This window comes from Gopherus flavomarginatus, chromosome 20, assembly GCF_025201925.1.
Source record: "Gopherus flavomarginatus isolate rGopFla2 chromosome 20, rGopFla2.mat.asm, whole genome shotgun sequence".
NCBI classification, from domain to species: domain Eukaryota; kingdom Metazoa; phylum Chordata; order Testudines; family Testudinidae; genus Gopherus; species Gopherus flavomarginatus.
In genome coordinates, this window is record NC_066636.1 from 3,740,101 (window position 1) to 3,753,634 (window position 13,534).

The 13,534-nt window shown below is 57.4% G+C and overlaps 1 protein-coding gene and 1 long non-coding RNA gene across 2 annotated transcripts; one reads left to right on the forward strand and one right to left on the reverse strand.

Annotated features, from left to right (window-relative positions):
- Positions 1 to 3,142: 3,142 nt before the first annotated feature.
- Positions 3,143 to 3,560, reverse strand: LOC127038001 (transmembrane protein 258-like). Its single transcript, XM_050930323.1, has one exon. It carries the CDS (start codon positions 3,555 to 3,557, stop codon positions 3,318 to 3,320), a length of 240 nt encoding a protein of 79 aa, XP_050786280.1. The 5' UTR covers positions 3,558 to 3,560; the 3' UTR covers positions 3,143 to 3,317.
- An 8,783-nt stretch (positions 3,561 to 12,343) lies between these two features.
- On the forward strand, positions 12,344 to 13,421 carry LOC127038008 (uncharacterized). Its single transcript, XR_007770544.1, has 2 exons — positions 12,344 to 12,570; positions 12,845 to 13,421. It is a non-coding gene; the product is annotated as an uncharacterized LOC127038008 (long non-coding RNA).
- Positions 13,422 to 13,534: the final 113 nt, after the last annotated feature.

The window sequence follows — 13,534 nt, forward strand, 5'->3', positions numbered from 1 at the left end:
GCCAGTGGGTCAGGCTCTTCCCCCTCCCCGGCGCTGTGGGAGACCCAGATCCAAGCCCTCGCTCTGTTTGATTCACACTGGGGCATTGTGGCAAGCCCTGACTGTCAAGGGAGGGCCCCACCTCACTCCCTGCAGCACAGCGCCCCCTAGCGCCTCCACCCCGGCCCCTGCAGCACAGCGCCCCCTTGTGCCTCCACCCCGGCCCCTGCAGCACAGCGCCCCCTAGCGCCTCCACCCTGCCCCCTGCAGCACAGCGCCCCCTAGCGCCTCCACCCTGCCCCCTGCAGCACAGCGCCCCCTAGTGCCCCCACCCCACCCCCTGCAGCACAGTGCCCCCTAGCGCCTCCACCCCACTCCCTGCAGCAAAGCACCCTCTAGCGCCTCCACCCTGCCCCCTGCAGCACAGCGCCCCCTAGCGCCTCCACCCCACTCCCTGCAGCAAAGCACCTCCTAGTGCCTCCACCCTGCCCCCTGCAGCACAGCGCCCCCTAGCACCTCCACCCTGCCCCCTGCAGCACAGCGCCCCCTAGCACCTCCACCCCATTCCCTGCAGCACAGCGCCCCCTAGTGCCCCCTTCCCACCTGCTGCAGCACAGCGCCTCCTAGTGCCCCCACCCCACCCATTGCAGCAAAGCGCCCCAAAGTGAAATTGACGGTAGATCTGAGGACTGGGGGCACCATTGATGGTTCCAGCCCCACCCTCGCAGCTCATCTCTGCCCAGTGTCCTACAGACTGAGCCCCTGGTATGGGGGGAGCTGGTATGTGGGAGGAGGAAGTGGGGGCTCCAGAGGCTCCCTGGCCTAGGGGTTAGATTGGGGGACCCTGGTGCAGAGGGGGAATGGGGGGCACAGAGAGCCCCTGCTAAGGGTAAAGAGGTTTCAGGTTGCCCCACGGTTATCCGCCCTGGTGCACCCCATAGGGCTGGGTTAGCCTGGGAGCAGAAGAGGGCGGGGACCTTGGCTCAGTGTGTCTCAGTAGCACATGGCACAACGGGTCTGCACAGAGCTAGGAAAAGAACCCAGGAGTCCTGGCTCCCAGCCTCCTGCTCTAACCATTAGCCCCCACTCCCATCGGCAGGAGAAGTTGCAATTACCTTATAGCGCGTCCTGCAGCCGCGGCTCTGGCAGCCGATCTGGCCGGGGGGAGCTGAGCAATCAGTCCGGCGGCTTTGGAGGGCGAAAGGGGAAGTAACAATGCGCGGGGCGGGGGTAAGATTTCTGTGGGTCCCCCTGAGGGGAGCTGGGGAGCCAGGCCCCAGAGATCCTTGAAGGGCAGCTCCAAACTCCTCCCATTTGCGGACATGCAGGGGGTTGTTTATCAGCGTCTGAGTCCTTTCACTTTCCTCCCTCTGGCGCAGCAGGGGTGGGCACGATCTGGGCATGGATGGGAGACGGGCAGGGGCAGGGGCAGGGTGGGGTGGGGGGCTCTCCCCTGGCAGGCAGGGCTGGCCCCAATGGCCCAGCCCGGCACTAGGGGGCGCTGGGCCACAGGGGAATAGAAAGGTCACTAATTGCTCAGATCTCAGCCCAGACCTGGGGTCAGCCTGGGGCACAGACAATAGGGGGCGATCGTGCCCTGGGCATAGGGGTGGGGTGCAATATACAATCCTACCTGTAACCTCAGCCCCATCCCATGCAGAGGGTCCTTCTCTGGCCCCACGTCCACGTCCTCCCCATGTGGGCACAGACAGAATTACAGCGAGGGGCAGCCTGGCCTGGGCTGTAGGTTCCTCAGCACTGCGGGGCTGCGCTCTGGGCCCAGGACAGCGCATAAACTAAAATCACTGGCTGCACCCCTGCATTCCTCCAAGTGTCTCCCCCCAGCCATCCCAAACCACCATCTGTCACCACCTGTATTTCCCCCATCTCCCACCAGCACCCCACAAATCACCCCACATGTCTCAGCAGTCCAGCAGCCCTGTGTTCTCCCATGTGTCTCCCACCAGCCCCCCAAACTATCAGCCTCTGCCCCCCCAAATAATCCATAGGGTCTCCTGCCAAACCACTGGTCCCAACCCCCCAAATTATCCCAAGTGTCTCCTGTCATCCCCCTATTTCCCCATGTGTCTCCCCAGCCCCCCCAAATCACCCACCCATGCACCAGCCCTATCCTTGTTCCCACCCAGCCCAGCTCTTACCCTCCACAGCCCCCTCGGCTCCTGCCTGCCTCTGGCCTCTCACGAGCAGGTAACAAACCCCCACATTAACAAGGACAAGGAGCAGGATGGCAACAACAGTGACAGCTCGTCTGCGCCGCGCGATGGCATCCAGCCATGGCATCGGCTGCATAACCAGGTATTTTACATCTAGGGCTTGTCATAAAATAATTTACTAACCAGAAGGGAGTATAGCTTGGATACTGGCCCGATGGGGGCCACGTATGCAAGGTTCATCCCTCAGTGGTGCAATGCAACCACCTCTGGGGAGGAGTGCCTGGCTGTTTGACAGCTCACAGCAATGCGGAGGACGGTTTCAGGGCAGGATCAGAGGAAGGTTCCTGTGTGGGAGCTGACACGTGGGGAGATTCAGGGAGGGGGAAGGGAACAAACTGTTGGGGTGCATCAGGGACCCCAGCAGGACATCCTGACCCCTTGGGAGAGAGCCATGTGGGAGAAGGGTATCACAGGCACAAGGGGAAGGGGAATATCAAAAATAAATTTTGACAAGCATGTGGTTCTGATCTAAAACCCAAATATCACATTCAGGGCTAGCATGACCTGATAGCAAGTGTAAAAAATCGGGAGAGAAGGTGGGGAGTAATAGGTACCGATATAAGAAAAAGCCCCCAAAATCGGGGCTGTCCCTATAAAATCAGGACATCTGCTCACCCTATTCAGGGTGGTACCAGCACAACTGGGACCTCAATCTTGCCACTCGAACTTCCCCTGAAGAAGCTTAAGCAGATCTGAGATGACAGAATCAGGACCCAAGGATCTTTTATACAATCTCAAGTCCTCTTGGACAAGTTGTCCAGCCCTGGTATGGGGCCGTATGCCCAGGGCTTCCTCCCTGGAGACACCATCTTCCTGGAGCCCTCCCCAGGCTCAGTCCTTACTCAGGGTCACAGTGTGAGAGGGAGCCCAGGTGTGATGGAGCAGGGAGTGGGGCAGATTTGACCTGGGAATGTTTTTTTTTGTTTGTTTGTTTTTTTGCTACATCACAGAACCAGCTTTATTCACGCTTGAGGTGATGTCACGTGGCAGGACACAGACTCCGCATCTGTGATGGGCCATATCCTTAAAGTACAAAAATAGAAAAAAGATGGAGCTTCTGTGAGGTCTTCCAGCTGGAATCTAGAATAGGTCCCTGGCTTAGTGTCACACATAGATACCGACCCACAACAGCAAGAAGAGAACTCCAAAGCCCATGAAAAGTGAAGCCACCAGAGAGATAAGCAGTTCCTTGTAGATGTCCCATGTGTACTTACTGGAAGTCACTTCATAGATGAAGAACCAGGCAGTGAAGAACATGCCAATGGCCAGCAGCACCACGGTGAGGTGTGGGAACACAGCCGGGTTCACCGGGCTGGTGTATCTGCTCATGGCCTCGAGCTCCATCGCGCCGAGTTGCACTGGGGATGAGGAACTTTCCTTGAAGGAAGATCCCTGAGCTATAACCTGAGCCAGGAGAGGGGTTGGGGGAAGTGACACCTTCTGGCCAGAGACTGGACAAAGGAGAGGAGGAGCTGAGGGGAGGGGGAGAGAGCTGCTGGAAGAGTTTTTCCTTTCAGTTTGGTGCTGGGTGGCAGAATGCAGGGAACCCCAAGGCTGGGGTCTAAGCTCCCTGCCCCGCAGAAGGACTTGACTGAAGGGTCCTGGTTGTACCTACCAGCTCTGTTGTAGCCTGCGTTCCTATTGTCCAATAAACCTTCAGTTCACTGGCTGGCTGAGAGTCACGGTGAATCGCAGAAAGTGGGGGTGCAGGGCCCTGAGTCCCCCACACTCTGTGACACCAGGTTGGTTAGCCATAGGGCTCAGTGGTGCCCCAGTTCCAGGTTGTACCCCAGGGAACCCCGTCACAGTGGCTGGGAGTCTGGACTCCTGGGTTCTATCCCCAGCGAGGGGAGGGGAGTGGGATCTAGTGGGTTGGAGCAGTGGGGCTGGGACTCAGGACTCCTGGGTTCTACTCTTGGTTCTGCCCCTTTGCCCCTGAGGGATGGGGACCCTCCTCTCGCTCCGAGGGCTGAATGGCTCCTCAGAGGCTTTGAGATCCCAGCTGGCCGGCACTAGAACAGGACCAAGCCTCATCCCTTCACCAGGGTCTCTCAGAGAACAGGGGTCGTGGTCCTTCGAACTCTGACCCAGCAGGCCTGTTTGGCCTGTGGCTGGGGAGTCTCTGGGGCTGGACAGGGTTAAAAGGAACAGGTACCACCACACACACACCCCGTTGTAACCAGCGCTGGGGCTGAGCTTTCGCAATTTCCAGAGAAAGGAGAAGTTTCTCTGCCACAGGTAGACAACAAAGTGAAAGGCTCCCATAGGAAAAATGGTGCGTGGAGCCAGAACCCCCAAGTCCTGACTCTCAGCCCCCTGCTCTAACCACTAGACCCCACGCCCCTCCCCCAGCTGGGGATAAAAAACAGAAGTCCTGAGTCTCAGTCACTGTAACCACTAGATCCTATTGCTATCAAACCAGGAAGTATGTTGCCTTTAAAGGCCAGGAACACACTATCATGGTTCCCTTTCCTCCCCTGAGTCACCAGCCACTCACAGCAGTCTCCTGCCACAGATGTAGATAAATATGATTACCTGCCCCCAACCTCCCTGCTCTCCTGTTAGTGTCAGCGGTGGGATCAGACCAGAGTCCCAGCCACTAACCCAGGCCCAGGGCCCAGGTAAGAGCCATTTTCCCTTGTTTTGGGGCAAAAAGCCAGATTTGGGGAGAATGATTCTTCGCATCTCTAAATCACTGAAAGGAGATTAAACGGTGAGAGTTTCTTATGGGAAGGGCCGCAGCTGAGATCACAGCCTTGTTGTGCCAGGCGCTGCCTAGACACAGACAGAGACAGTCCCTGCCCCATAGAAATTACATTAAAATAGACAATAGGTGGGAGAGAAAACTGAGGCTCAGAGAGCAGTGACTGACCCGCTATTGTATGCTGTGTCCGTGACAGATGGAGGAGTAGAAAATTCTCAGAGCGGTCGGGTAACATCAGACACTGGCTCTGCCCAGGCTGTGGTCACAGATACACACACAGACAGGACCCAATAAACAATCCAGTTATCAGAGAGGAAGCAGCCGAGGAAGCGCTGGGGGTGCAGAGCTGCAGGATGGGGCGGGGGGCTCAGCAGGGGGCTCTCTCCTCGCAGTCAGGACTGATCTCTGCTTCTGGGGCTTTGCTGTTCCCAGCTGAGACACTGAACCCCGGCCCTGCCCCTTGGGCCTGTGATACCCTTCCCCCACATGGCTCTATCCCAGGGGGTCAGAATGCCCCCTTGGGGTCCCTGCCCCACTCCAAATTGTTTTGTTCCGTTTCACTTCCTTGATTCTCCCTGCACATGTCAGCTCCACATAGGAATCGTCCTTCGGTCCTGCCCTGAACCTGCCCTTTGCATTGCTGTGAGCTACCGAACAGTCACGTGCCCCTCTCTAGAGGTGGCTGCATTTCACCCCTGAGGCCATGAGCTCTGCACACATGGCCCACAAAGCACACGGGGATAAAAATGCAACCAATCCTTGCTCCGTCGGGCCAATCTCTGGGCTTTACTCCCTTCTGCTTAGGAACTGCTTTTACGAAGGGCTCTAGGTGTAAAATACCAGGTCACGCAGCCGATCCTGCGGCCGGACACCATTGCCCGGCGCAGATGAGCTGTCACCCTGTAATAACCTTAGTCCCAGATTTGGACCTTAGCGTCCAAGATATGGGGGTTAGCATGAAAACCTCCAAGCTTAGTTACCAGCTTGGACCTGGTACTTGCTGCCACCACCCAAAAAATTAGAGTGTTTTGGGGCACTCTGGTCCCCCTGAAAAACCTTCCCTGGGGACCCCAAGACCCAAATCCCTTGAGTCTGACAACAAAGGGAAATAATCCTTTTTCCCTTCCCCCCTCCAGGTGCTCCTGGAGAGATACACAGACACAAGCTCTGTGAACCCAAACAGAGTGAATCTCCCTCTCTGTTCCCAATCCTGGAAACAAAAAGTACTTTCCTATTCCCCCCAGAGGGAATGCAAAAATCAGGCTAGCAATCCAACACACAGATCTCCCCGATTCCTTCCTCCCACCAATTCCCTGGTGAGTACAGACTCAATTTCCCTGAAGTAAAGAAAAACTCCAACAGGTCTTAAAAGAAAGCTTTATATAAAAAGAAAGAAAAATAAGTACAAATGTTCTCTCTGTATTAAGATGATACAACACAGGGTCAATTGCTTAAAAGAATATTGAATAAACAACCTTATTCCAAAAGAATACAAATCAAAGCACTCCAGCACTTATATTCATGCAAATACCAAAGAAAAGAAACCATATAACTTACTATCTGATCTCTTTGTCCTTACACTTGGAAACAGAAGACTAGAAAATAGAAACTACTTCTCCAAAGCTCAGAGAAAGCAGGCAGCCAGAAAACAAAGACACAGACACTCAATTCCCTCCACCCAAAGTTGAAAAAAATCCGGTTTCCTGATTGGTCCTCTGGTCAGGTGCTTCAGGTGAAAGAGACATTAACCCTTAGCTATCTGTTTATGACACACCCAGAAATGCTGCAGGTGACACATTCCCGACCCCTTCCCCCCAGCCCGGCTGAGCGCTCTGTCCTGGATGGAGATGGGCTTGGTGCTGGTCCCTGCCTACTGCCTTCTGAGCAGTGAGTAATTCACACAGACGCACCGCGCTGCCGCCCAGGGGGCCGGTGGGGACCATTTCCCAGCCCTGGGAGTGCGTCTACACTGCCAGGAGGGGGCTCGGAACCGGGTTTCAGCGCAGGGAAGTCCCAGCCACTCGCCCCAGCAGCTCCAGTTCAAGCCGAGGGTGCGTCTGGCCTTGACCCTGACCCCGAGCAGCCGGGTCCTCGCTGCTTGCTTCACCCCGGTGGAGAACACCTGGTTCTCAGGGCAGTCAGCCTGGTCTAGCCTGGGCCACCCTGGGCTGAGCCGCGAGGGCCTCAGCTGCTCTCGGCCCCCGGGCTGCCGTTTTCCCTGTGCCACGTCCTGCCTCCAGGCTTCTCGCTGCCCCGGCGAGTCGGGGCGTCTCCTGGGCCAGCCTGGAGACCTCTGTTCCCTGCCCTGCCTGTCCGCCCAACTCCGGCCTGGCTGGTCCCTGCCCCCGTCCGCACCCAGCTTCTTGTGCATGGGAAGCACCTGACCTATGATTGCTAACCCTCCAGGATTGTCCTGGAGTGTCCAGGAATTAAAGATTAATCTGTAATTAAAGATTATCCTGTGATGAAACCTTTGGGACTTTGTCCAACCAAAGTTGGTAACCCAGCCTGACCCCTTGCCAGTAGGGTTCCTCCTGCAATCAGGCTGCGAATATCCCCATCCCAGCTGGACCTGGCGCGGCGCTGAGATACCAGGTGGATGGATATAGGGATGAGTGTGACTCTGCCCAATCCCAGACCCTGGGGACAGGTGAGCTCTGCTGCCAGACATGGCATGGGTAGAGCAGGGGGGGTAGGAGCCAGGATGCCTGGGTTCTATTCTTGAGACGAGGAGAGGAGGAGGGACTAATGGTTAGAGCAAGGAGTCAGGATTCCTGGCTTTTATCCCCAGCTCTGGGAGAGGGGTGGATCTGTGGGTGAGAGCAGGTGGGAGCTGGGAATCAGGACTCCTGGGTTCTATTCCCTCAAAAACTGTCATCTGGCTCTAGCAAATATTCTTGCCCTGTGGGACTGGATGGGGAGGGACCTGCCCCTTCGTTCACTCCTAGGGCCCCACTGACAAACTCACCTGACTCTCGCCCTCAACATGCCCAGGGTCGAGGTTTTGTGGCCGGCAGGGAAGGCAGCGCTAAGGGAAGGCGCCAATTTTACCCTGCGCTGCCAGGCTGCTGCCCTGCGGCCCGTCACCAGGTACGTCTGATCCCGCGGGGACGTGTGGCTGCCAGAAGCCGGGCAGGATTTACATGTTGACAAGGCAGCCGTCTCTGATGGAGGGAGCTACGCGTGCGGGGTCTGGGTCTCCGGCCCCAGCTGGGGGTATCTGAGCCTCTCTGCAAGGGAATCGGTTGGAGTTCAGCGTAAGCAGTGAGGGCTGGCGAGAGCCTCCTCCCTCATAGCCCCCAATACTCCCCACATGGCCTCCTGGAGCAGCCCCACGTACCCCCACCTCATCCCCCTGCTTCACCGCACCCACCTCATGACCCCAGCCTCATATTCCACCCCTGCCTCCTAATAACCAGTTTTGGTCAACCCTTCCACCTTCCTGGTGTCCAGCCACCTCTGGGCCCCAGAAGTGGCTGCATCTCAGCACCAAGTGAGCCATCGCCATGTGATGCTGCTGTGTGGCTGTTACCCAGCTGCCCTGCCCCACCCTACCCCACCCCAGAGGTGGCTGCATCTCACCCCTGGCTGAGCCTTCCCTGTATGGCTACTACCTTGCTGCCTTTTCTCAGAGACAGCTGCATCTCAGTGCTGAGCGAGCCATTGCTCTGTGGCTGTTACCCAGCTGCTCTGCCCCAGATATGTCTGGATCTGAGCACCAAGTTACCCATCTCTCTGGAGTGGCACCGTGCAGCTGTTTCCCAGCTGCCCCGCCCCAGAGGTGGCTGCATCTTAGCACCACATGTCACGATCCATCCCTCTGCAACCTCATTGTGTGGTTGTTACCCAGCTGCCATCCATCAGCAAAAGGTGTTCAAAAATCTGCTGCAGGGTAGATCCAATAACCATCCTTTCCCCTTTTCAGTCACCCACCCTGTTTGGGCTCCCAAGTACATCATAGGACCTACAGCTGCTGTTGTCCTATTGCTGCTGGTGGGGATGGTCGGTGTTATTGCTTGGAGGTATTTGCGCTTTGGCAAACCGGTAATATCCACGTCTCTGATCTCTGGCAATCCCCAGCTCCTTCCGTCTGGCCTTTGCCGGAGAACCCCGAGCAATCCAGGACTGAGAATTGCTGAGCCAATTCAGATGCATTGAAACCCAGCTGTGGGGAGGTGATTGCATGGTGGTGGTTGGGTCCCACACAAATACTTGACACCTGCAAGGGGCCTGGGAAGGGCTGGGTGGCTACCTGGTTGCACGGCTGGGCTGGTGGTCAGGAGAGCAGGGGTCAAGCCAAGGCAGAAGGTTCTATTTTGTGGGAGCCTTTGTCTTGTTCCTTCCATTCCTGAACCGAAGCAGATGATGTTTTGCCTCTGAGCTGTTGGTCTCCTTTCTTTGTAGTAAGAGGCGGAGCAAACGCCAGGGAATGAGCAGCAATGCGGTAAGTGCGTCTATGGGGCTGGGAGCCAGGGGGGCTGGGTTCTCTCCCTAGCTCTGCTGCTGAGTCACTGCATGACTTTAGATGAGCTCTGCCCCTCAGTTTCCCCCTCCATAAAACAGGATTATAAATTTCCACCCCCTCCCCGGAGCAGGACAGAAGGTCTTTCCAATCCCCTGGGTAGTTTATCTGGGGGGAGAGGGGGCCTATGTGCATTCCCCTTTGTTATGACACATCACCGAACAGTCCCAGAGCAGTGGCTCGCGGCCTCACTTCTGCCTGCCTTGCTGCACCAGCCGGGCCCTGGGGAGACCCTGATGTCTGGATGCATCTATGACAAGAACACCCAGGACTATGGCCTGGGGCAGCCAGCCCATGTTAGAAGAATTTCACCACGGGTGAGCTTGATACGCGCCTCCTCCTGGGGGATAGGTCAGTGGGCGTGTGTGTGGGGGGGTGTATGGGTGGGCGGGTGGGTGCGTGGGTGGGGCGCCCCCTGCTGGAGGGATGAGCCCTGTTCAGGGTGGGGGCTGGATCGGAGCCAGCACTGCCTACACAGGGATTGACAAACGTTTTCTGTCTCCCCCTCTCTGACCCACAATGGAATCTGTCTGCACCCCACCCCCCTCCCCTGCCGGGAGCTGGGGTTGGGGCCAGGACTGGGGCTGGAACTGCGGCTGGGGCAGAATGAGGCTGGGTGCGGCTCTCCCCCTGCCCCCCCATGGGATCTGACCCCACCACACTGGCCTGAAAGTTCCTCCTCACTTTCCTAGGGTGGTGCACCCCACAGTTTGGGGACCACTGCCCTAGAAGGGAAAGGCCCTGAGCACCCTTCTCTACCCCCTGCCCTGAGCCAGCCAGTCCCCCACTCTGGGGCTGGATTGGAGCCAGTGCCCCCTAGAGGGGAAAGCCCCATTCCCCAAATCCATGACTCATGTCTGGTCTGGGGAGCTTTAGCCCAGGGGTCTCCCACCAGCCACTGACCCACAGGGGTTCTGTGCTGTTGACTGAAGCAGCCTGTCCAATCCCCAGCCACGGTGCTGCAGCCGACCCAACGCTACCAACCAAATGCCCTCGCGCCATCCCCAGCCCCCCAAACATTCTCTCTTTCCGTGGCAGCGCGACCACCGAGCTGTGCCCAGGCTCTCTGGCTGGCATCGGGCAATCCCACATCTACAGCCAGACAATGAACATGGGCAAAGTACTGCAGGTGAGCGACTCATTCCTCTGTGTATCCGAGGCCCAGGACTCCTGGGTTCTATCCCCAGCTCCTGGAGGGGCGTGGGGTCGAGTGGTTAGAGCAGGGAGTGGGCTGGGCTGTGAGTCTTTAGGTTGTTCCTACAAAGAAGCCCAGGACTTTCCCTCTTACCCAGCATGTTCACACTGATCCTGGTCATCCACTTTCTCTCCTCCTGCTTCTGCCTGGGCTTCGAGACGACCAGTCTGAGCCCCTACGAGCCGTTCTCGCTGGCCCGCAGGTCAGACAGCTGCAGGCTGCAATCTCTCTCCAGGTTCCCCAGGAACCTCACACGCCCTGCGAAGGCCGCGTTGTGTTTATACAGGACGGTGCCACTGAAATCTTTCTTCTCAGGGTCATACCCAGGATTCAGGTTCCAGGCCAGGGAGCTGATGGTCAGGTTGTTTGGCCTTGTGGGGTTCAGGACACAGGATTGACAGTGGCATGGGATGGACAGACAGGCCCCTGTCCAAGCGATCAGGGACTTGGGGACCTCGATGGATGGCTGGAAACATTGACAGAGGAAGCCTGGAAGCAGCAGAGTGACAGACATGGCAGCGAGGGGCAGGCTGGCCAGGCATTTCCAGTGCCGAACTGGGACTCAGGAGATTGGGGTTTGATTCCCAGCACTAAACGCCTTGTTCAGCTCATGGTGTGGCTCCGTGCCTCAGTTTCCCCATCTGTACAATGAGGAGAACCTAGGAAGCCTGGCTCTCGGCCTTCATGCTCTAACCACTAGACCCCACACCCCTCCCAGAGCTGGGGACAGAACCCAGGAATTCTGAATCCCAGCCCAACCCTCTGAACCCCCTGTCACTGGATCACATTAATTTGATGCAAGTGGAGTAAATCTCACAGAGGAAAACCTCCCTCTGACCTTGTGACCCCCCCGACCGGGTTTCACCTCCCTTCTCCCTGGCCCCCAGGGTTCTGTGGGGCTGAAGTAGCCAGACCGTCAGGGCGAGGGGAAGGGGCCTTACCTGGGAGGAACAGCAGCCAGACGAGACGCCTCAAGGTGATCCCTGAGCAGCTGCGGCACCGGGGAACAAAGGAAAGAGCGAAGGTTTGGTTGGTTCCTGCAATGACCCAGAGCAACATCAACCACCGGAGAGAAAGGAGCTAGAGGGGAGACTGCAGGGAACCTGTTACCTGCGCTAACCACTAGACCCCACTCCCCTCTCAAGGCTAGGGAGAGAACCCAGGCGTCCGGGCTGCCAGCCCCCTGCTTTAACTCATTAGCTGCTGGATGGCGCAGTGCAAAGGGCGTCACTTGATTGACACAGAGGAGGCAGTTTAACGCAGGGGAACCATTGCCCATCCCGCTGGGCAGGGAGGTTATTACAGGGCTTGGTGCCCAGAGCGGGGAAATTGAGCTTCCTATGGAGAAACTCCAAAGGGAACCCTCCTTCTGCTGATGATCAATCCACGGGAGACCCAGCAGCCCCTCGCACTGTGTGGGAGGCTGCGAGTCCGTGTGCAGCTATCGCTGGTGCACGGATCGCTCTCGGAGTTGGACACGCGGTGACAGTCATCACTCAGCTGGTGACTTTAATGCAGTTGAGCAGAGACAAGGGACCTTGTTCCTGTGACTGTCTGTGTTACTGGCCTGGGCCTCCCGGTGTCCTAGTGACGCTGGATCTAAACCAGGCCGAGGTGACTCTGCTGAATGGAGACGGCAGCCGCCAGCGCCGGCCCCTCACTGCTGTAATGTCACATCACTCGCATTCACTTCAAATAAAACCGGTGGTTTGGGGGGCTCATGAGACACTTGGGGGGATCCAAGGGGCTGGTGGTGTGGGGGGCTTGTCGGACAAATTTGTGGGGAGTTGGGTAATATGGGGGCTGGTTGGAGACACTTGGGGGATTCAGGGGGCTGGTGGTTTGGGGGGACACAGATCTAATAACAGAAACTATTTCCCCTTTCCCACGAGGGGCTGAGTTTTCCCGCAGGCCAGAGACAGAGTCACCCTAAGAGGTGAGTGCAGGGTCTGTTTCCTGCCCCCGGTCCCTGCTGCCCCTTGCTGGCTGGGGTGTGTGTGCGGCTGCAGCCGCCCCATCCCCCACACTGCAAATCCCTGCCCCCTGCTGGGTGGAACCGGTGCTGCCCGAGTGTGTGTTAGACCCCATCCTGCTACCGGCTCAGGGGAGATTCCCCCAGCCACAGAGTGTCCAGTCCTGGCAGCACCCACCCCACTGGCCTTGGGGCCCGTCGAGCAGGGATCTCACTGGTTCTCTGTTTAGGCCTACAGGAACTCCAGGGACGGACCCAGGATATTTACAGCCAGTTGGACTCTCCCCAAGCTGGTTTCCACTGAGCTCTGCTGAAATCCCAACCAGCTGGGACCCCCGCTGCATGGCCGGGACCTTAAACACAAAGAGAAGCCATCGCTCAACAGGGCCAGATCCCAGCAGGGGTCCACAAGCATCGATTTTTCCATTGTGCTGGGGGTGCTTGACCCCTGGCACTTCCCCAGGCCCCACCCGCACTCCACCCCTTCCCTCAAGGCCACACCCCTGTCCTGTCTCTCCCCCACCCCTGTCCCATCTGTTCCCACCCCTGAGCACACTGCGTCCTCGCTCCTCTCCCCTTCCCCCACAAAACAGCTGATTGCGGCGGGCGGGAGGCGCGAGGAGGGGGAAGCATTGATGGGGAGCTGCCGGTGAGTGCTCAGCACCCACCATTTTTTTCCAGTGGGTGCTCCAGCCCCAGACCACCCGTGGAGTTGGTGCCTATGTGGGGTAAAGCGGCAGTGTCTCCATTGGAATGAATGGGGTCAGACCCCCAGCTGGGGTGACTCAGTTGGGAATAAATAGCTCCGAAATGCAGCCATTGGGTAATTTTTTTTTTTAATATCAACTTGATAAAAAACAGTGGAAATAGCTAGACAAAAAACTTTGGTTAACTTGGAGTTAAAGGTGAGACGTGATCAGCAATTCCC